Source organism: Terrapene carolina, unplaced genomic scaffold, assembly GCF_002925995.2.
Source record: "Terrapene carolina triunguis isolate 2854851 unplaced genomic scaffold, T_m_triunguis-2.0 Scaffold790, whole genome shotgun sequence".
Lineage (NCBI taxonomy): Eukaryota > Metazoa > Chordata > Testudines > Emydidae > Terrapene > Terrapene triunguis.
Window position 1 is genome coordinate 613,593 of NW_020665141.1, and position 23,883 is coordinate 637,475.

Genomic DNA, 23,883 nt, shown 5'->3' on the forward strand with positions numbered 1-23,883 from the left:
CTGGGAGAACTGAAGGAGAAGGTCTGACCCTGGAACAGTTTGTCTTCGGATCTTTTTCATGTTCTTTTTAACATATAATTGAGGAGTCTGTTGTTCCTTGTCCCAGAGCTGCTTCTATCCAGAGCCTCAGGATCCCCAGTCAGCCTATACAGGGTGAGGGGCCCACTCCTGACATTACCGATCTGTTTGGTTTATTTTCCATGCTCTCCTCACCTTTTCCTAGATTTCAGGAGCTAATATGCCCTCTTCCCTATGACAGGATGAGAACAAGGGGACCACCACTCATCTAGGAAATCAGAGCCAATGCAAGTGTGACTTGAAGGAAAGACAAGTTTAGTCCCTTATCCTGACCAGGGAGAGTGATGTTGCTTTGCAACATCTGTGCCTCTCAGGGCTTGTCTACACCTACAGCGCTGCAGCGCCACAGCTGGAGCTGAGGTGGGAGATCTTCACCTGTCCGTGTAGGTACTCCACCTCCCCGAGAGGCAGAAGCTATATCTACATGGGGTGTGTGGGGCGGGGGTTTATTAGGTCACTATAACTACGTCACTCAGTTATACCGATATAAGTTGGTAGTGTAGACCAAGCCTCACTCTAGGAATAGGGTCCAGATCTTGTGCTCCCCCAGTCCTTTACCCCAAGGTCATCCTTCCTCTCCCCAAAACAGAGCTGACTCTCCTTCCCCATAGGACCGTCTTTCCACTTCCAAACAGTAACCTCCCTTTCAAGGGCTGAGCTCCCCAATTCTAGAGATGTCCCTAGCTGTCCTCTGCAGGGGAAGAACCTGTGGTCTTCTGTTTGACATTCCTCCCTCCGCCTCACCTCCCATCTGAAGGGGCAGTCAGGTAGATTGCTCCTGGCTCTTCAAGGGACCTGACCAGTAGACTAACCCTTCCCACAAAAATCCTCCTCGGGTGGAGTCGTCCCAGGCGTCAGTAACCTGTCACTCGAGAACTACTCACAAAACATTCTTCCTGATTCCACTATGCTAAGCGCTGGCACATCACCCCTTCAGGACTGGGATGCCCCAGAGTGCAATGTGCTACTAGAAATGGCCCATACTTCCCCGAGAATGGAAATCCCCCGTCAGCCTAGCACACTCTTGGACACCTCAGCTCCAGTGTGTCAAAGGGCGCGTGTGTAGCAGGAGCAAGAGGAAGGCTCCTGGGCCTACCAGTGCAGGAACTGGGGTCTAGGGTGGGGTTATATATTTTTATTTCCAGCCCTTAGGTAGAGTGAGGCAAGGAGCAACATTTTCAATCTCAACCCACAGCAACAGAAAGACACCATGACCAGTGCAGTCCAGTTTTCAGCAATGCAAAGCACAATATGCTGATCTTGGCCAATGGGGTAGTGATTACAGAAGTGGTCTGCAAATGTTTCCATTCGAACCCTTTCTGGGCCAAATCCTGAGGCCTTGATTCAGTGTTTACTCAGGGTAGCTCCCACTGAGGTCACTGGGAAATTTTGTCTGACTGTAAGGGTCTCAGGATTTGGCCCTGTGGCAATAAGAGTTTGGATTTTCATCCCCTACAGAATGTTCAAGATTTGGATCCATTCATATCATTAGTGCTGTGCAGCCAAGTTACTGCAGATGACAATGAGTTGCAATAAAGGAGAAGAGAAAATCCCCTTTATTAAAACCAGAGCAGGCGCTGGTTACATCCTGAGATCTAGTCCTAGTGTGTGACTGAGAGGAGTGTAAAACTGAGAGGAGGGGAGTGGCATACGGGGGTTCAAAGATAAGTAATCTCAGGCTCCTAACTACTATTGCTGAAGGTGTCTTTTATCACTATTTAATTTATTTCTGAATTAATATTAACTATGCTAACATCCACTTTAAACAAAAGTCCTATAAAGGAATAGGCATGTTAAAAATGTGTGTTTCATGCGCCAAACTAAAAGTCTGGTCCTGCTGCCATTAAAGTCAGTGACAAAACTTCTGTCTATTTCAGAGGGAGGAGGATCAGACCCTAAATCAGCTACAGCAATCTAATCATGCCATTTGAAATTAACAAAAGATTGGAACACAAGAGTTTGCCAATGTAATCAGACTCTGATCCATCAAGACCAATATCTGGCCTTGGCAGTGATCAGTATTTGAGCCACCACCGTTGGCCCCTAATATACACAGCCAGTAATGAAATGCTGTATATAGATGCAAAGAAATCCCTTTCTTGGCCGAGTGGTGGTCAGTTCATGTCCTGAAGCATGAGAATTGATTAGCCATCTCTTAGCACTTGTAAGCACAAATGTTATTGGTCACACTCTCAGGATAAACTCATTAAGGGCCAAACTTGAAGTCATTAGTTTCTACTCAGCCTTGAATTCAGTGACTGAATGACTACAAACACTAGGCCTTGTATAGTCTACACTTAAAAGGTTAACCTGATGTAGAATTGTTGTAGTCATGTTGATCCCAGGATATTAGCGAGACAAGGTGGGTGAGGTAATATCTTTTATTGGACCAACTTCTGTTGGTGAGCGAGACAAGCTGTCGAGCTTACACAAAGCTTGTCTCTCTCACCAACAGAAGTTGGGTTCAGGAAAGAGATTACCTTACCCACATAGAGATGCAGTTAATACCAGCAAAATATTCCTTTTGCTGGTAAACTTACACCAGTTCACCAAGCAAACCAAGCACTCTATAGGCAAAAGGACTTTTTTGCTAGTATAGCCGACTCCACACTTTTGCCAGCATACCTATGTCAGCAAAAAAAATCACACTCCTGACCAACAGAGGTGTGCCAGCAAAACTTTTGAGTGTAGTAAGAGTGTCAGGATTTGTCCAAAGAGAATACATTTCTGTTGTATCAATGGGTACAATGCAATAGAAAATTGATGTGATAAAAAAGAAAATAAATTATACTGCCGAGCCCTGTTGAAGGGACAGATATAGTCAGTAGGTAACACTTTGGTGTTCCCTTGAATTGCTGCTGAGGTTCCCTTGAATTTCATACCAATGGAGTTGAAGACCTCTATTGACAAAAGAAAAGGGATATTTCAGTAATGTGTTATGAGAGTGAAAGGTTACATCAGTTATTTCATTCATCTTGGGAGAATCCGCTTTTTAAAAATCATTGTCTTCCTGAATTGATACAGTCCACAGTTTCAACAGTTAAAAGAAACCACAAGCTCTGTGTTTGGAATTCAGAAATCTGTTCAGGAGATGAAAGTTTTATCAAAACCCCAAAACTGCCAGAGGGAAATCGCCTCTATTGTCTGCAATTAAGTTATTTTTTGTAGGTACATCTTCAGCTGGCATTTTTGGTCTTGTCTCTATTTGTTTAAAAGTGTGTTAGCAGTAAATCAAGGTGCATTTCCCCTGTAGGGTTTCCTGTATGTCAAAGCCATGTTAATTCTCTTTGATTTTCTTCCCTCAGCCCCAGCCATTGCTGCAAATCCTTCCTCTCTTTGTCCCTTTGGACATCAAAGGACTGCAAGGGGACAACCCTGGAGAGAAGCTCCTCCCTGCTCATTAGCCTTCATAAAACAGGAACTCACCTTGGCTAGCTTAGCTTGGAGTCCCATCCTAGCCCCAGTCACTCTTGACACTGGATCACAGAAGGGCGCTCGCTTTCTTTGGGAAATCAAGCCTTCTGATTTTGAACTGGACTGTTTTGGTTTTCGTGAGATAAGAGTTCTGGTGGATTTCTCGCCTACAGTGACTTCCACAACCTCTCTGGCTTCACAGTACATGGAAAAATGCAAGCTTTACCTGGTAGGTGACTCTTCCATGTCTTAGTGTGTGGGGTGGATCTAAAATTGTGGTAGAGATGGGCTACAGTTTTTTAAAAATTGGGAGGAAGAAGTGTTACTCACTGGGTCATCAGCATTTGTGGGTAACATTGGGTTTTCTAAACCATCTCACAGGAGCAGAGGACAAACTGAGGTTATGTCTGCTCTCTGTGGATAATTTGAGATCTCCTGTCACTTTTTGTAAGACTAGTAGGGGTTTGCCTCAATGTCTTTGCCCAAAATTCCCCAGTCACCATTGACTTGTACAATGTGAGCATATGCAGAAGGTTGCTGATGCTGTGTGTCTGGTTTGTGAAGCACCTTTGGGATGTAAGGCCCGATAGGAATCTAAAATAGTTGTATATTGTGTTGTTAAGGGGATAAAGACATTTCTGATCCGTATTACACAGTCAGCTTGATTTTGGGTTTTCTCTGCCTTCCAAGAATGAAAGCACCGGGCAGGCATATGTCACGGTCTCCATAAGCTTTCATTCCCTGGGGGGCAACATGTGTCTTGTATTGATTGCCAAGGATTTTTATTTACATACTTTTTTTATTTCTGTTCTTCAGTCCTTTTTAACAACACCCTGTAAAATCTCTCTAATTGTGATGTGAACAGATTGTGTGTAAGGGCAGGTCAGCACTGGGAGAACAAGGGCCAGATTCTGATCTCAGTTACACTAGTGTCAATCCAGAGAGAACTCCATTCAGTGATGTAACTGACACCTGAATCTAGACCTAAGGTTCTGCACTTTGGATGAGGGCTGCAGATCATTTACCCCTTTGGTGTACGCATTCAATGTACACGTTTCAAATGGCTAGCTATCCTCTGCTTCCCTTCCCCGCCCCCACACTGTGCTGATTCATTTGGAAAAGCTTAGGTAGATATGTGACTCAAATAATTTTCATCTCAACCATAGCTGTTTTAAAAAAAAATCTGTATTGAAATTAATATAGGAGTATAATAGTGATTTTTGCTACATCTAGCAGGACTTTGACTTTACAGACATCGGATGTACAATGAAGGGAATAGTCAATAGTCTATCTTATACCATTGTATCTAGCGAAGGGTTCCAATTTTTTTAAAATGTATTATTTTCTCATATAATTGTTTGTATCACACAGCACTGGAAATCAGAAACAGTCCTGATGGCCAGTGAGAAATAAAGCCATAGTACTGACGAAACACCCAATGTGGGACTGGATAAGCAGTGATGAACCTTCCACTCTCCCGAGGTTAATGCCAAAAGCATTGCAATTCCAGGAAACTGAGAGCTCTCCCACTTAACAAATGGGATGTTTCTATTGTCATTTACAAGCCTGGGAGCCTTTTAGGGGGGTCAGAATTACTGGCAAGATTTCTTTCCCAGATAAAAGAACGAGGAGTACTTGTGGCACCTTAGAGACTAACCAATTTATTTAAGCATAATGCTTAAATAAATTGGTTAGTCTCTAAGGTGCCACAAGTACTCCTCGTTCTTTTTGCTGATACAGACTAACACGGCTACCACTCTGAAACCTTTCCCAGATAGTGTCACTGGAGAAGAAATCCTTCTGTACAGTAGATACCAAATGACAGTTAGACTCCCGCGCTGGTTGTGTAACAGCAACAAATGCAAATGGAATTGAAACTGATTTTAGTGAAGATGGTAGACTTAGTCTGTGTCTTACTAGAGATTTTCAGTGCACACAGACCCTGTCCTATACATCTCACAGGAAATCCACCACAAACCTTCCAGTAGCTCAGCACTGTGGCGTGTTTAGGGGATTCACTGAAGACGGCTGGATTACTTTCTGGGACACTTCTCTAGAATCTTCCATCCACGAATCTCAAAGCACTTTACAAATATGAACTAAGCGTCCCCCCATGAGACAGGAACATATTATTTTCAACACTTTGCAGGTTGCAGAACTGAGGCTGAGAGGTTTAGTGACTTGCCCGTGTTCTCAGAGAAAGACTACAGCAGATCAGGGTATAGATCTGAGACCTCCTGGTTCCCAGTACCCAGCTTCACTCACAAGACCGCGCGCTTCCTCTCCAATTCTGTCTTGGTACAGAGACAAATATACCTTTAAAATGTGTAGTGCACAGTGTTATGACTGTGTAATGTGAATAGCAACCAATACCTTTAAAATAATGTTTGAAAGCCTAAAATTCCTGAAAACAAATGTTAAACTATAACTATTCGAATAAACCCTAAAATCAAATCCAGGCCCTAAGTTTTCACCTAATAAAAAGGAAACACAAATGTGAGAACTCCATTGAATGACAGACTGGAAACCTATGATTAAAAATCAATTGAAATAATGAACCTAAAATCTTTAGAAAGTTTCTTTTTAAGGTTATGAGCTGAGCTGGTCCCATATGGGCCTTGCACTTGCTCCAGTGGTATCTGAACAGTGTGTGTCAAACCTTTCTGCAAGATGGTTCCATTCCAGTATCAAGGCATGGTCAGAAAGAAAATAAATGTTTGGCTGTTTGCACTGTACGCTGATTAGAGCTGGGCAAAAACATGGTGGCTTTGGTTTTACAAAATCAAACTGGAGACTAGATCCTGCAAATAGCTCTGCATCAACAGACCCCTGTGCTTGTGTGGAGCCCCATTGAACTCATTGGGTCACTATGTGGATCCATCAGTAGGATCTGTTGTGATTCAGATCCAGATCCAAGCATAGATCCACCCTGTCTCTGAAACTCCTGCCCCTTTCGGGTATCTCAAGTTTGGGCACCCAAAAATTGAGACACCAAAATAATTTTTTACCTTTTAAAAGCTTTGCCCCAGTGCTGATTATAAATATGGCTATGCTGCCGTTTTCTACAGTATTTCACTCGTTGTGGGTTCATTCCTATGGAGCCTGATTCTGAGATCTGTATTTGGTTTTTAATTCAGTACTTATTGAGGCAAAACTCCCACTGAGTTTAATTCCCATTGACTTCACCATATGTCTTGCATGAGTAAGGACTTCCAGAATTTTTCCCAGTATCTCATTTGCTGGGCTTGAATTTGTTTACAAAAATGCTAATTGTAGAATACAGTTGGGGGAAGGAATGAATATTACCTGTCCTATCTAATCTATCAATTCAATCAAATCTGTTTGCATGTATCTGTTTCTGGACAGTGGCTTGTTGAAAATCAGCCCAATTTTATTGTAATTCCTTTTAATATGTGCTCTGAACTGAACAACAAAATGCACAATCTCATTGCAGCTTTCATGTCTCTGCTAGAGGATATGAGAAAAGCCTTAGTAAGAAGATGTTAACAGGCTAATGTTAGTGAGCCAATTAGGTGTCACTTCTTAGCCAGTTCATTAATGTTGGATCAAAGCAGGAAAAGTCTAAGGGTGGAGGGTCTTTTTTTTTTTTTTTTATTTTAAACACCTAAAGGCCTTTGCAAACTGACAGAATTGTGTTTAAATGGTGTTTGCATCCTAATCTTGTGGAAACAACCTGTTTGGTTTGCATTGCTCTTCTTGTATGGAAAGTTGTATCCTGAAAAGGGTCTGCTTTCCCTGGAAATAATTGGCTACTTTCCATGTGTATTTGTTTAAAGATGTTGCTCAGGAAAGTTGTAATGAGGTGACAAATTCCCTTGTTTCTATATAGGACCTGATGCAGGCTGAGACAATCCCCTGTTAAAATAAATGGCTGTGGATGGCTGATAATGTATCACTCTCTGTTAAGCAAAAGTGAACCTGCTTTTGTTAACCTGATGACAGCATTGCTGTTCTGAATACCTTCAAATGAAGAGTCACATATATTTGATTAATACCAATATTATCATAAGACCATGGGCTAAACCCTGATGCACCAGAAACCAATGGGGGTTTTGCCACTAACTTCAGTGTGATCAGGTTTCAAACCTAGGAATGGAATTGGGTTTGGGTCCGGACTTCACTGGATAGCATTAGTGATCCTGTCTACAGTGTGACACTCTTTCCTTAACCTGTGTATTATATAATTTTAACAGTAGCTTTAATACAATTTATAACTACTGTGGTGGGGGATCACATTTCACCACAGTAGCCTTTGACCTGACTAAAATGTGTTTTGGTCTTATAGGGTAAAGGGGCTGAATCATGTTTTAACTGTTTACAGGGCTGTAGCACAGTTTGGACTTAGGGTTGTTACACAGTTCAGGAACAAAGTTTAAAACACAATTGAATTTGCTATACTCTGCAAGACCAAAACATTCCCTAACAATATTGGGCACTATTGTGTCATTATCAGGTCCCTCAGAACAACAGGAATTACAGTGTATGTCGGACCAGTATGGGGAAAACATCCCTAAATAAAACAAGGTTATGGTGAAAAATTAAAGCAGTAAAATTTCATTTCATGACAGGCAAGTGAGCTTTCTTTTCCCACAGTCTACAGGTACTGGGCAAAACATTGCTTCATCCAAAAACTAGCCATGAGGTACATATAATTTAGAAGGTAAACTAGCACTTCTGCAAAGAGCAAAAAGACATTTCACATCGCAAAGTTACTTTACGTGGGAACCGTCATGTCCAGACATGCTCTCCCAGGTGTTCGGGCTGAAATATAGGAAGGGAAAAAGCAACTAACTTTTTGTCTCTTTGAAAATATGAGTTGTGTCATACCTTCCCAAAAGTGTCTGCATGATTTGAGATCTCTATAAAAATTTCCAAAGGGAATCACTCAGTGATCCCTTTGGTTCTTGCCTATTTGACTGCTTCTCAGTCTGTGTGAAGTCCCATATCTCTGGGTTTCTTGTCACACACCTGAATTTAGAACTTTCTGTAAGAATAGGACCCCATCTATGGTACAGATGCCTGCTCAGAAGTCCATAGGGCTTAGGAACATAGTTAATCCCTGACTGCACTATAAAATGGAGTCATATTGCGAATGACTCTCCTGGCATGGTTGTAGTTGTATTGCACATGGGACCATTCTCCACCCTCTTAACAGACTTCCTAGCCCTAGCAAATACATTTCAAAATGGCCTTCCATTTTTGAACCCCCCACCCCCGGTCTAGCTCCACCCTCCCTCTCTGATCTCTTGTCTATCTACCAACTTCATTCCTCAGGTTTGGCTCTTCTATCTGTCCTTTTTTCCACTGTCCTCTGGGATTGCTTATGTCACTTGTGCTGCCCCGTCTATCCAGCATTCTCTCCCCTTCCCCTCCATGCCACTTAAAATCTTCCCATTTTTCTTAGCTTTCAATTTACTCCCTCTATATAAAATGTTTTGTGTGACTGTGATTACATAAGAACATTGGTAGAGAGAAATGTACAGCATCGTGGATCCCCGTCTGAGTACTGAATGGAACAAGTAAACTTAGCATGATGTACGGCAGGGCTAGACAATTATTTTTTGTCAAGGTCCAAATTTCTTGGTCAAGGTATTGGCAAGGTCCAGACTCTAGAGAAACATTTTTCACACCGCAATAACAATAAAGATAAGAATAAGTAAATAAAAATATTTTGCAGTCCGTTCAATAGCGTCTGGCGGTCTGGCTTTGGTCTGCGGTTTGCCAATTGACTACCCCTGATGTATGGAGCCTAAATCTCTACCAACAAGGATATTGCCTCCTGAAAAACATCTGCAACAGGCAGCCTGTCTGTTTACTGAGCCAGGATAGCCAAAGGTCTTTGCAGGCAAGTTACCTCATTGTAGCCAGTTGTGACCACGCACCACACAAAGACTCCACAGTTGTCAGTGGGAATAAACTGGGGATCTACAGCACCAAAAACATAGGTTTATACAGTCTGAACTAAACAAAAGCTCCATAAGCTATGAGATAGTAGTGGGTTGAATAGTTCTGGAAGGCCAGTCACTAGGTGGAGTGGTGACCACATACACTGGACTAGTCTAGTACATCAGCATGTGAAACTCTACAACTGGATATGTTCAGGCACTGACATTGAGAGGAACTGGTATTGATGCTGATTCCCAACGCTTTGTCTCCTGAAGCATTATGGTGCTATTTCATGTTGACTTTCCTCCTCACTGTCTGAGGTATCCCTCTCTTTACTCTCTCCTGGTAGATGTGAAAGCTCAGTGTGATGCACTTCCTTCCTCCAGCCTGGAGCCTTACCCTCAGAGCTCCATTGTAGTTACCCTAGAAGACATGGACCTCTGGATGCAGTTCCATCAAGTAGGAACCGAGATGATCATCACCAAGTCTGGCAGGTAAGGAAGGCAAGAAAGCAGCGTATGCCCTCTCCCTGCAAACTGCATTCCAGAGCTTTCCTAAGAGGTCACTTTTGGAAAGGCCACTCTTAGGCTGGGTTTTAAGCCAATTATATTGTCACCCTTCTCCTCCCCTTCCTTGCAGAACAAGTGCAGCATCAGGGTTTACTGAAGGCTCATAAACTCTGAATTAGGAATATCACACAGGTCACTTAGTGTCTGGTGCCAGTGCTTAATTTTTTAATGAAAGAGGTGCCTGGGCTTAAGCAATTAGGTGCTGGGGCTCTGGCCCTGAAGGGGTTAAAGCAGCCCTGGAGAGGGCTGCAGCTGGGAAAAGGGAGGCTGATGGGGAAAGCAGCCACAGCTGTGGCCAGCTTAATCAGGGCCCAGCTGGCCCTTATAAGAGGGCAGTGGGCCAGAAGCTAAAACACACTCTCTCTCTAGCTTCCTGAGAGAGACGGACCTGGCTGCCTGGTAGCTGAGAAGGGTACTTGAGGTGGAGCAGTGCTGGGGCAGGGCAGAGGGAGCTGGGGCGCTCCAGCCTAGTAAAACCCGAGGCTGCAGGCCTTACTAAGAAGGCCAAAAAGGTACTGGGGCTGCAGGGAGGCAGCCCAGAGACAGGCAAAGGCAGCAGGTCCTAACCCCCCTTGCCGATGATGAGTGGTATACAGTCTGCCCCAGTGAGCGGGGGCTAGATGGAGACTGGCAGTAGCCACTGAGGCAAGGTGGGGATAGAGGGTTGGGGGTTCCCCTGGGTGGGGAGACCCAGAGCGAGGGGGTACTGTGGTGGGCAGAACCCCTGGGTAAAGGGCACCGGGGTCTGGGAGGGACACGGGGCCAGCGGTAGGCAAGACACCGACCTGCAGAGGGTGCTCTGGGCTGGAAAGAGCTAATTCCTGAGACGGCCAGCAGGAGGCACTGCGCCAGTGAGTCGTCAATCCGCTACAGACTCAAGCAATTTTTTATTTTTGTAACTAATGCAACAAGCCCAGAGATGCTGGGGGTATGAACTGCCAAGCCTAGAGGTGTCAGGCTCAGCCCTGGCACAATTTAAGCACGGCCTGGTACCCTGAAAAACCCATTCGGTAGCTCCTGCATGTAGTAGTTTCAGTGTCCCCTCCCCGTTGCTGTGAAGTTGGCACACAAGGATTGAGTATTAGATCCCATTTGCCTCATGAGCACATATTGATGCTGCATTGTAGGCAAGTCCTTTGAATATAAAAGACAAAAAGCTAGTCTTGGGCACATTGATAGACTAAATACTTGGGATGTTCTTGATGGCCAGCTTGGGGACTTGGCACTCAAGATGGACACTGCAAAGGAGAATGAGAGCTGAATGTATGGCGTTCGTTCTGTCTGTGAACAAGAACAAGGCAAGGAAAAGACAGGATCTGGGGTCCAGGCTGCTCTTAAATTGAAATCCCGCATGCCCTGGAGTGCATGATATATTCTGAATCTTACAGCTAGAGTATGTGGAATTTTAATTCATTGTGCAAGATAAAGCAAGCAGAGAGGGTGCCAGAGCCTCTGAGTCCTGACACAGGATCTTCAGTGGGTAGGGAGAGCTGGGAGACAAGTCCTCGCAGCGTAGGGGCTAAAGACGCTTTCAGGGTCATAAGGAGGAATGGAGGTGGTGGGGACTTGCTAGGAGAGAGCTCAATAGATTTTCAAATGGGTGCCACCTACACAGAACTGTTTCTAAGCTGTTTTCTATCTCTGATACAGTTGCACCAGGGCTAGAAACAGTGTAAGCCTGAAACCTGGGCTACACTAACTTTTTCTTAAATTTCCCACTGCTGCATTATGGGGGTTGTAACAGTAGGAGCACTGGAATAGACAGGCCACCTGCAACTGCTGGCCTTTTAACCACTGTGTCATCTAGACCTGCTCTGAGCTGGATTAGGCAATAGGCTGGTAAAAATGCTCACTGCTGGTCTACACTAGTGCTGCTCTCACCAGCAGTTTACCTGACAGAGAGCAAACAAGACCTAATACCTGATTGGGCCATTAAAGAAAACCCAATACTTTTTATAATGTAGATTTTATTTATTCTTCAGACGAATGTTTCCGCAGTGCAAAATCAAAGTCTCTGGCTTGATCCCTTATGCTAAGTACCTCATGCTGGTGGATTTTGTGCCGATGGACAACTTCAGGTACAAGGTAAATACTTTTTTTAAAAGTTATGCTGTCTGCCCTTTCTGCTTAGTGAAATAAACCCCTCTACAGAGAGCCAGTGTAAAGCCAGGTACCATTGAAGCCACCATACATCTTAAATGGGACTTGTGTCCTGGCCCCCTGCACAAGGTGAATCCATCTGTATGCTCCAGGCACTAGTTGCTCACCAGCCCAGGTTAGGAATAAATGCCCCTCAGAGCACTGCACATTAGATGCTCGCTGAAGGATTTATGCCTTTTTTTGAATCAGCCACCATTTGCCAGCACTGCAGCTAGATTCAGCTAGCCGCTAGAAAAATAACTTTTAATTTGTAAACTGTGCAAATTTGGTTTTGAATCAGACACAATAACCATGCAGCCACTAGTTACTTAATGTTTGCAAAGTGCTTTGAAGGCAATAGAGAGAGAGAGCAAACTGGGGCCTGAACTTGGACACTGACATGGGAGCATTATATAGTGGCTCTGTGACAGCCGTCAGTCATGCTTCACTGTCTGGCAAGATTACCTGTGTCAGAGATCTCCACAGCAGTGGACCCCAAACTGTGGAGTGCACCCCCCTCGGAGGCCTGGAGGAACATTCAGTGGGCACAGGACAAGGGAGGGAGGGCAGGGAGGGAGTGCCACCCAGCCCCACTCCACCCCAGCCACAGCCCTCTGTTCAGGCCCCAGCTGCAGTCACAGCTCTGCTCTGCCCCCAGCCTAGCTTAGCTCTCATTCCCTCTCTGCCTCCAGCCCAAGCTCCTCTGCTGAGGAAGCCTTGGCTGTGCAGTAATGGAGATGGGATGCGGACTAGGGTGACCAGATGTCCCAATTTTATAGGGATAGTCCCAATATTTGGGGCTTTTTTTTTTTATATGGGCTCCTATTTACCCCCCACCCTCGTCCGGATTTTTCACACTTGCAGTCTGGTCATCTTAATGCAGACAGATTCCATTACTGGTAAGGGGGTGGGGGGTGACCGGAAAAGTTTGGGCACCACTGCTCCACAGCCTTAAGCAGTGAAGCAAAGGCGCTGGAGTCATGGTGGCTTTGATATGGAATTTCCTGCTTTGCCTTCCCCAGTGGAATAAGGATCAGTGGGAAGTTGCTGGAAAAGCAGAGCCACAGCTCCCCTGTCGTACGTACATCCATCCAGATTCTCCAGCTCCTGGCAGCCACTGGATGAAAGAACCTGTCTCCTTCCAAAAGCTGAAGCTCACCAACAATACCCTGGATCAACACGGACACGTAAGATGAGAGCTGGGTTTGTCTCTGCTCCCTGGAACTTGTTATCTAGGAATTTGTGGGAAGGAGGATTCGGTTGCAAATAGAATGTCGGTGTCGTGAGAAATTAAATGATTGGGAAACTTAGGTGAAACTTTGTTCCAAATGGGAAATGTGCAGTCTGTGGGAGGGTTCATGCTGCAGGGCCATGGTATCTGTAGGCAGTACATACTCTACAGCCTACTGACTACAGCACCATAGGTTTGGTGGCTCTTGATGACTCAAAGCATTGACTCAGGATATGTTAGTAGGTCTAAGTGGAGGAAGGCTAAAACTTCTTTCCTTCCACACACTGTTACCCCACTGCAAGGCCACTAGGTTTACTGCCCTAGTCGTGCAACTAGAAGATGGAGGCACCCTACTCAGAATGTGCAATATTCCTCCTTTCACCAGCTTCCAGAGATGGGCTCAGTATATGCTGGCATTGCTGGACTATGCGGGCAGACCCCAATTCCTGGGTCCCCTCAGAAAACACCCATGACTAAAGACAGCTGGAGCTTGAATGATCACAGAGAAGAGGTGGTCAACTCTTGAGGGGAGGTTGGCAACTACAGAATATGGCAATAGCAAGCCTACTGAGCCAAGCTGCAAATGGAATTCTTCCTTTCTCCCTTTCCACCAGATCATCCTTCACTCCATGCACCGCTACAAGCCTCGCTTCCACATCGTTCAGGCAGACGACCTGTTCAGTGCCCGCTGGAGCATCTTCCAGATGTTCAGCTTCCCTGAGACTGTCTTCACCTCTGTCACTGCCTACCAGAATGAGCAGGTAGAGTGTATGAGATCAGCCTTCCACTCCCTCGGAAATACCCTGTCCCTAACACCTAGGGTGACCAGACAGCAAGTGTGAAAAATCAGGACAGTGTGTGTGGGGGGACATAGGCACCTATATAAGACAAAGACCCAAATATCGGAACTGTTCCTATAAAATCAGGACATCTGGTCACCCTACTAACAGCAGAACCTGCTCCCACGGGAAAAGATCCTCCACTGCCCTTTTGTGGCCCACAAAGGGCCTCTCCCCTCCTCTTCCTCTGCAGATAACACTACACGGCCCTCCCACCTGTGAGGCTAGTGCAGGTGGAATTCTCCCCCTATATGGGCAATATATGAATCACCTCCCCTCTTCCCTTTGAATGGAACAGGAGTACCCCTTTCCCCATGTGAGGAATACAGGTGTACTTCCCTCTTCCCTTGCCTGTGAGCGTGACACTTATAACCTTCTCCATGCCCACATATGGGACAGCACAAGTATCCCTGTCACCCTTTGTCACCCGTGCACCTCCCGTAGAGAAGTCTCTATCAGCTGGAGATGGAGGGACATTTCACCAGCAATTTGTGTACAGTATTGCGTGGGTCTGTAGCGCTGGTGTTTCAATGCCTTGCAGACTCTGAATTTATTGTATCTGACGACTTAAAGTGAGGCATTTATTGCTGCTGAAATTGAATTTGAAATTGAAATTAAATTGTAAATTAATGTAGAGAGAAAAGATAAACCAGTGGTTAGGGCACTCATCTGGCACCTGGGAGACCCAGATTCAGTTACCTGCTCTGCCACAGACTTCCTGTGTGAACTTGCCCAAGTCACTTATTCTCTCCGCACCCGAGTTCCCCTTCTGTAAAGTGGGCTGTTGTGAGGATAAATGCAGTAAAGCTGTGAGGCGCTCAGATGGAGACCACAGGATAGACATTTATCCATAGAGCAGTTGTTAGTGCCAGGGATCTTGCTTCAGAGTGGTATAAGCCAAACATGGCACCATGGGCAGCTGCTCATTCTAATACTGGATCTCATGTCTCTACTTGTAGATCACAAAACTCAAGATTGACAACAACCCATTTGCTAAGGGATTCCGGGAACATGGGAAGAACACTCGAAGGTAGACACTCTCCTGACCGAATAGAGCAGTGTCTCTCAAACTTTTGTACTGGTGACTCGTTTCACAAAAGCAAGCCTCTAAGTGAGACACCCCCCCACACACACACCTTATAAATTAAAAACACATTTTTTAAATATTTAACACTATTATAAATGGTGGAGGTGAAGCAGGGTTTGGGGTGGAGGCTGACAGCTTGTGACCCCCCATGTAATAATCTCACGACCCCCTGAGGGGTCACAACCCCCAGTTTGAGAACACTTGAAATAGATGATCTGCTGTAGATCGCTGTCCCTGTTTGGTGTCAGCTTAATTCTAAGATCCAGGTTCCTTCCATCCTCCTCCTTCCTCCCAGTTACTGTGAAGCGGAAGTTGGATGCCACCCCCAGGGAGGACTTCTGTCAGGCCTGAGGGCAGTGCATGAGATAATAGGAAAACTTAAGAGCAAATGAAAGCAGATAGAAGAGAGGGGTGAAACTATGGATGTTTAGAATCAAAACTTTTCATGAAAATATTTGCAATTTTTTTTCATGCCTGGAAAATGCCTTGAGTTTTGGAGAAAGGGTCAAAACTGATTTTCATCCAAAGAATATTTTGAAAATTTCAAGATTGTTTTTCACCTAATAGGACCATTCTTGAGTTAAATTGGGTCCATGTTCCCTCAGAAATGGTCCCACTTTCAAACAAAAGCCCCACACATTTTATGGTATGTATGTATGATGTTGGACCGTTTTCACAAAATCATTGTTCAAACTTCCAACGCTGAGGTTTTCCAATGTCACGGAGCATTTTGTAAAACTTATATAATCCATTCACTGATTAGTTCTAGTGCCTGAATCCTGATGGGGTAATTCAGTCTTTCTCCCTGATCCCTATTCTCTAGTGGCAACCAGCATAACTAATTGCATCTCATTGAACATGTACATTCTCAAGAAGTCAACACCACTGTTGTGTTGGTGCTCTGCCAGCCAATGTGCAGCTTCAAAACATGGGAGACATCAACCCCTACCCTCTCTTTTTGCAGATGTTGACGGGTACTTGGCCTTTCTGCTTCCCCCAACACAATAGGATTTGTGTCTGCTCCAGAGTCCCCAGCACAGGCTCCTGGGTAGGAAGGTTGCGTATGAACTGCCTCCAGACATTGTTCTTTTTGCAGGGAAGGGCGAGCCAAAGGCCAGAAACTTAGTCCAGCCAAAGGCCAGAAGAGGAAGCTGCCAGAAGAAACAGAATCTGGTGCTGAGGAATCTGGTAATATTGGCAACAACAAACCTGGGGAGGCACTCACCAGCAGGGATCATGCCACGGGGGAGGAAAAAAGGCATTAACACAGCTCTGCCAAAGCTTCTTTCTGCACAAGGCCATGTTCGTCAGCAGGCCTGTGAATCCTGGGCCTCAAGGGCAGGGATTTTAGAGGACACTGCAGATCTTTTTGAGTAGAAAAGAAAAGGAATGTTACACCTGAATTATCACACCTTAATTCATGAGCAAAGGGACAGGAATATGTGGTAGTTGGGGGTATAGCCTGAAGTAAGGGTCAGGTACATAGTGACAGCTGGGATGTGGGGTCCTGGGCATCAAGGGAGAACCAGCGGAGCAGCATGGGAGAGGTAGGTGAGGAATGAGGCAAGTGGATGGGTGGTGGAGGCAGGAGCAGCAAAGGGGACTGGACAGTAGAGGTTGCAGGATTGCCAGCGGGTGTAAGGAGGAGGGCAGCATGCTGACTGATGGCAGGGAGGGAGAGAAAAGCTGTACCTGGCACTGGGAAGGACAAAAGGTGGGCTGCAGAACCAACTAAATTGGCTTTTTGATCTGAGCAATTTCTGACATGCCACTTCAGGGTTAAGACTCAGGACGGGCACATAAAATTGTAGTCTGTTGGGTTGATCTGGCCCTTCATTAACTGCCACAAAATGGGGCAGGCGATGTGAAGCAGGAAGACCAGACTCCCATTCGAAGGAGGAATCTTTATACTCATGTGAGAAAGAATTGAAGCATCTAGCATACAGCAGGGGGAGTCCCTGTTAGGATTCGTATGCTGCTGTTTACAAGTTGCTTTTCAGAACTACCTTCTTCCACTCTAGTCAGTTGCAGAAGAGTTTCCCATGGGATGTGGAGAAAGCCCCATTGCTGGAAACCTTTACAACTAGACTGGACAATGGACTAGAAAATGTCCTGTAGGGAACAACCTGGCATTGGCAGGGAGATGGACACTGTCACAGGGTGACACTGGCCTTGCAAGAGGAAAGAGGCCAGTGCACCTGTGACTGGTCAACTGACTCCCAGTTGGGCTTAAAAGAGGGCAGCTGGGTCCTGAAGTGAGGAGATTGGTGGGTGAGAGCGCTGTCCGAGATCTGGAGAGCACAGTCAGATACAGGAGAGGCGGGTTAGAGCTGCCTGAGGCATAGGCGCCAACTCCGTGAGTGCTCCGGGGCTGGAGCACCCATGGGGAAAATTTAGTGGGTGCTCTGCATCCACCTGTAGCCAAGCTTCCCCCACCCCCCCCACCCCACCTCTTCCTCCCCTGAGTGCGCCGCATCCCCGCTCCTCCGCCTACCTCCCAGTGCTTCCCAACTGGCTGCCGCCAAACAGCTGTTTGGCAGCGTTAACACGTTCCGGGATGGAAGGGGGGAGAAGCAGGAATTCGGCGCACTCAGGGGAGGAGGCAGGTCTGGGGCGGGGATTTGGGGAAGGAGTTGGAATAGGGGCGGGGAGGGGGCAGAGTTGGGGTGGGGACGTTGTGGAAGGGGTTGGAATGGGGGCGGGGCAGAGGTGGGAAGAGGCGGGGCCTTGTGGAAGGGGTGGAGTGGGAGTGAGGTCTGGGGCAGAGGTGGGTCAAGCACCCACGGGAAGGAGGGGAAGTCAGCACCTATGAAGGCTCAGACAGACACAAGCACTGGCAAGAGTTGCTTGGGACAGAGCTAGAGGAGCCCTGGTGGAGAGCGCTGAGTTGTGAGGAGAACTGGAACAGAACTCCTGGGAACCCCTGACGAGCGGAAGGCTTGGACAATGGCCCCTAGACAAAAGGGGAAGCTCCAGCTTGGTCAGGGGAGGCCAAACCTGGGACTATGAGGGGACATGCCCTGAGCAAGGGTAGGACTCACAGGCAAGGAGGCCTGGGGAGTGGGAATGCTGCAGGGAACCCTTGGCATGAGGACGCCCATAACAAGGGGTTGGTCCTGGAGAGACCTTTTCTAAACAGGAGAAGGAGAGTGGAACGCTGTGAGGAGCTCACTTGAAGGAGACCTGACTTGGGGGCTGTGGTAGATTCAGGCATCTGGTTGCTCTCAGGTGGATGGCCTGGAGAGCGGTGCCCTGTGTCAGGGGCAAAAGGAACTGGGAACACAGTGCTGCTGTTGACTCTTGGGTGAAGGGACCTGGAGATGCGTTTCCTGAAGAGGGGAATGGGAAAATGGTTCCACCTTTATATCTTTACTGCGGGTTTGCTGAGAATGGGCTTACTGCAAGGTTTGGGGGGAACTCATGCACTGGTGTACAGGAATAAATTATGCACAGAAGCAGGCTTTGAACTGGACTCTGAGGGTCTGTGTTCTTTTCATGGGCAAACAGAAGGAGAAACTGAGGCTGTTGGGCATATTGTGCTGCAGCCAGCCTCAGGAGGGCATCTGGAGCAAGGGTCTTCCTATGCCAGACGCAATGACTTAAAACAGGGCTGCTCGAAATTTTCATAGTGTGGACCATATTGTAGAGATTGTCTGGTAAACCCCTCCCCTCCCCTCCCACTTATGATTGCACAAGCCATGTCCCCTCCCACTGATGATCTAATAACACTGCTATGGCAGCTACAGCTGTTGGAAGAGGGATATTAGGGAAATATGTAGTGTCTTTTTAGCTGTCTTTTAGTGCAGTTTAGAGAGGAGGAGGAGCCAGCCCAAGCACCATGTGACCAGCAACAGTTTGGGAGGCTCTGACCCCTTATAGATTTCCAGCTGAATCCCTAGTCTGTCGGTCACGGTCTCCAGAATCTCTCACTGAGAACCAGAGAGAGAGATTAGAAAAACACTCGCCCTTTGTTTCTGATTAATGGAATGTAAGAAGATTCCTGCTAATTATTAGACATTTTAGACTATTTACATAAACGCCTTAACCTTCCAACCTCCTGTTCTGTCTGTGGGGGACCTCCCCCTGCATCTAACTGAAACCCACCATTACTGAGCTCTGGTTTCTCTCTCTCCACCCCCCCCCCCTTTTTTCTCTTTATTTCCCGTTTGAGTCAGATTTTGTGAAGGATGAGAACGTGGAGGTGAAGGAAGAGAGTCATTCCATTCCTGTCAGCAGCGGGTACCCCTTCTGGGTCTCCGAGCAGAACGGCAGCCGCTCAATCCCTGCAGCGTCACCAGCACCAGCAGACCAAAGAGAGGCGACTGCCAGAGAGCAGCAAGTGCCAACACCTTCCTCCTACCAGACATACAGGTGAGTCTCAACTCCCAGCTGTTTATGTAGTGAGCAGGGTCCGGGTCCCCCCCATACTTACTGGAAAGGACTGGCATGTCCCTTTTGCAGCCTGACTCCTTATGGGATATTTATCCGTGAGAGAGACCCAGTGCGTCCTGTTAGAGAGAGGATGGGGCAGGAGTGACAGGAAGAGGGCACAGGGATGGAGGGAGGTAGATAAGCAGGAGGGCAGATACAGAGACAGATAAGTTTAATAAGTGCACTTGTTTCAGAAGGCTAGCTGACGTTTAAAACTGCCCCGTGTTGTTGGCTTCCCCCACTTCCCTGGATCAAGCTTTGAACCACAAACAATGTTGGTTAATTCAAGAATGTTATGCCGTGGTAGGTTTGACTCCTTCCTCTTCTCTCCACCTTCTGGACTCAGGTTCCACGACAATGGGGATACACAGCAGGCGCCCACTCGTGACATCCTCGCTTTAAATGAATTCCGGGCCAGATCCCACCGAGTGGATATAGCCACAGTGCCCGAGCAAGATTCCAAACAGCTGTCAGAAGGTTTCACCAACCTGCCTACACTCCACCCTCCACTACCTCCTCCACAGGACTATACTGGGGTGGTCAACATGGCTGTAGACTCTGCTGGGAAACCAGGGACCCGAGGTCCAATGTACAATCCATATGGCACCGAGCAAGGCCTAGGCCAATGGATGGTACCTTCCCACAGCCAGTACAGGGCAATGAGCTATTCTCCCTTCTCCACAGATTATAATACTCAAGGGGCTTCAGGGCATGCCCATGGGAGCATGGCAGACTGGAGCCAGTACCCTTTGTTCCCCTATGCCTGCTGGTGAAGGGGAGGATTCTTCCCAATGAAAGAACTCAAAGAACATTGTAAGGAAAACCACTTTAAAATTTGCTCTGGGATTGTCACCTTGTGGCCCTGCCTACGTAGGCAAAGAGGTGTTGCAACAAATCATAGGCTGGGACACGTTTAATCTCGCAACATCCGTACAACAACTTGTGCCCCCACTCAACAGCCGTCCTAGGCGTTTTTCAAGCACAGGTTGTACGGGTTGGTTGCAACTCCTGCATTAGTTCAGGTCTGTCTGAATCAATGTATTCTACAATGCTGTCTCCAAAGTGTGGCTGGGAAGTCACAAGCATTGCAGCTGCACTGGTTCAGCCAGCTTCTTAACTCTGTCCTACAATGCATTTGTATCTTGCGTTTGGAAATTACCCAAAAGCCCCTGCTCCCAGAAGAATGCTAGCCAGGGGACATATGCCTAAGGTGTCACAGAATGTACCACAGGTGGACACACCAAAACAGTTCAGCCATAAGCATAGTGACTGTGTGGATGCAGACATCATTGTAAGGACATGCCAGACAACGAACTTGTCAATGTCCCTGCAGTGGTTTCTTCAATTAGTGTAGACAACCCCATTAACTAACCGTAGAAAGTACAGCCACAGTCATAGCCCTTTCCCTAAAGCTGTGTAATGGAGAAGATGCAGCAATGCGTGTGCTCCTGAAGCAGAGTTGGAAGGGTCACACAGACAGATCCAAATTCATTGCACACAAGAGAACAACTGCAAGTGTCTGTGTTTGTCTCCATGTGTCGTCACACAAGCTCCCTTAGCCTTACTCAGTTCACACCTGTTAATCCAATGTTTTCTCGTTTTCCTTTTTGTTGCTATTTTCAGTTGAGCTGGTGGCGTTTGGGAGATGCCCTGGGAATTCTTGGAAGGGTCTGATTGACTGAAACAGGGCCATGTATAGCAGAGCTCACTCTGTTACGCTGACCTCTGTCTTTGTGAGGGAAGGTGTTTTTCACTGTAAATCTCAAACGTCCCCCACCTTTGCTTCTCCCACAGCTCCAGAGAAGTGGCCTGTTCACTTGTAGTTACCGTCCTACTCCCTGTAATCTGTGAAACAGTCCTGATGAGGCACAAGCTTTAACCAAGCTGGCTCTTCTCATTGGACATTTGCTTTTAGAAAAAATGTTCCAAATGTAAATTGCCTGATGCGTTTATTGTTCTGACCAGTCGGTGCCCTGCTGTGGTTTCCAGGCTGTCCAACTATGTCATTGTGCTGCTGCTGATTTGGAACCTGCTCTAGGAATGTACTCAGTGCAGTCGAGCAGGAGAGCAGCTGCCCTCCCTTACCTATGGGGTCCCTTCCTCTGGAAGAGCTATTCCCTTACATTCGCAGCTGTAAATGGCTCATCACTTTGAATGAAGGTCCTTGCATTTTACTCTGGTTTTTATTTTCTTTATTTTGTTGAGTGGAGCAGCATCCTGATGTGCCCCAGTGCAGAACCACAACTGGATAGGAGTCCTGTTTGGGAGAGGCTCTCTGTTTCTCCTGTGGTGATAAACATGATCCTAGACTGACTGACGTTATTTAAGAGAATGTTTTCTTGTAACACTTTAAATAAACTACAGTTTGGTATGTATCGGTCAGTGGGGAGTTGGGGTGTGTCATTTGGAGTGGGTACTGGATTTCACAAAGTTGAGTGTGTAGCGTGCGTGTGTGTGTGTGTGTGAGAGAGAGAGAGAGAGCATGGAGCAGGGGTGTTAGTTGTGAGTGGGGTGTGTCTCTCAGTCTATGTCAGGGGTTTGTGTGTCTCAGTCTGTGTCAGGGTTTGTATGTTTCCTTTAAGGTGTGGATGTTTTGGTGTGTGTCACTGTCAGTGTGTGGGGGAGTCAGCATTGCATGTCTAGTGTGGGGGTGTCAGGTTGTGTTTATTGCACATTATTAAAATTTACTTTGAAAAAGTAATTATTGCAAATTACTGATAACTTAATCCATTAAACCCTCAGTTCCCAGGACTAATGACTTTCTCATATAATTAGTGCATTGCTGATTACCTTTGCATTGTGAATGTGAGTTGCACAGAGATTGAGTGCCTCCGCTAAGCTCCACAGAGTGGATATGAGATAAGCAGCAACAGAAATGAGGGCTTAACTTTGCTGCAGCCACATACATACTGCTCCTTTAGATCCTTCTCTGCCCCAAATAGGGATTGGTACAGCACACACGTGCTAGGGTAAGTGGATCACTAAAATAGGGGCATGGTCTGGACCAAAAAAGTGCCTTGGTTTTATTTTTATCCTCCAAACTTCCCTATTTCACACCGTCCTAGCACCAGTTGAGATGAAGGCCGGGTGAGGTATAGACCGTCCTGCTTGGGTTGGAATAACTGATGTGAAGTAACCTCTAGCAATTAATTTGCCACCATCTTTTGAGACTTCAGACTTCTTGGGTGATCAAAATTACTGCAGGTTTCTGTTAGTTCCTTTGAATACCACAAGGAACGCAACAGAATTTAAATTGTGGAAGATTCCCCTGTTGCTCTTTCTCCCAGGAGACATTGGTCATATGGCTACCATGCTGACCGCCATTAAAACTGCCCTGACAAGATGGCCTAGAAAAGTTACAGAAAAGAATCTACATGCCTTTGCTGTCACAGACTGCTAACTTCACCTCTTTGTCTCAGTCCCCCCTTTTGTGAAATGGGGATGATGTTTTCCTACATCATGGGGGTGGTGGTAGAATTACTTTAATGTCTGAAAAGTGCTTTGATGAGAAAGCTCTGAAGGTGAGTCAGAGCCAGAACACTTCACAAAGAGAACTGGGTAGCCCTGTTGCAAAGGAAAGGATTCCTGGGGATCTTTAGAAATAGGCTCATGGCAGTGGTTCATCAAGTTGTCAAAAATAGTTCTGCAAGGGCTGGCACCTGTGAATGGCCTGTTGGTACAGCTGGTTAGTCAGAGGTGGCTAATAAACCTCCAGCCTTGGGAATATAGAACAAGGAAATCCAGCTTCATGCAGAGGGAGAGCCCTTTATTCCTCAGTTGTCTGTTATGTAACAGGTCTACAGAATTCTTCTCAGTGAATCATTCTGGCCTTACTCAGAGCATTACATCCATTTTCCTTTCTTGCTGCTCTCTGTGGTTAGAGACTGGACAGCTTTGTTGTAATTTTACTAAGCATTAGTCTCTTACCCCCAGATGCGTACTTGACTCCATTTTCTGATCTCTCCTTAGAGTTTTCACTGGCTTGCTTCTGTTTGGCTTTGGCATTTTGCAACTCTATGACTTCATCTGAACTGCTGCTGCTTCCTCTGTGCGTGTAACATGTTGTTGTAAAGGCCCCCTGAAAGCCTGAATAAAAAGGAAATGAGACACATGGAGGGCACGTCATTATCAGCAGCAAAGTAAAATCTTGAGTGTGATTGCTGTGTGTCCTATTTCAAACACATAATT

At 46.2% G+C, this 23,883-nt stretch overlaps 1 protein-coding gene across 1 annotated transcript; it reads left to right on the forward strand.

Annotated features, from left to right (window-relative positions):
* The first annotated feature begins 3,705 nt into the window (after positions 1–3,705).
* Positions 3,706–22,048, forward strand: LOC112103630 (T-box-containing protein TBX6L). Its single transcript, XM_024195502.1, has 9 exons — positions 3,706–3,721; positions 9,749–9,893; positions 11,951–12,053; positions 13,130–13,294; positions 13,953–14,099; positions 15,137–15,207; positions 16,361–16,452; positions 19,440–19,635; positions 20,042–22,048. The coding sequence occupies exons 1-9, from the start codon at positions 3,706–3,708 to the stop codon at positions 20,466–20,468; spliced, it is 1,362 nt and encodes a 453-aa protein (XP_024051270.1). The 3' UTR covers positions 20,469–22,048.
* The last annotated feature ends 1,835 nt before the right edge of the window (positions 22,049–23,883 follow it).

Coding starts and splice junctions, on each gene's coding strand:
- LOC112103630 (XM_024195502.1), top strand. Junction 13,295..13,952: donor CCCTGGATCAACACGGACAC/GTAAGATGAGAG, acceptor CCTTTCCACCAG/ATCATCCTTCACTCCATGCA. Junction 14,100..15,136: donor CTGCCTACCAGAATGAGCAG/GTAGAGTGTATG, acceptor CTCTACTTGTAG/ATCACAAAACTCAAGATTGA.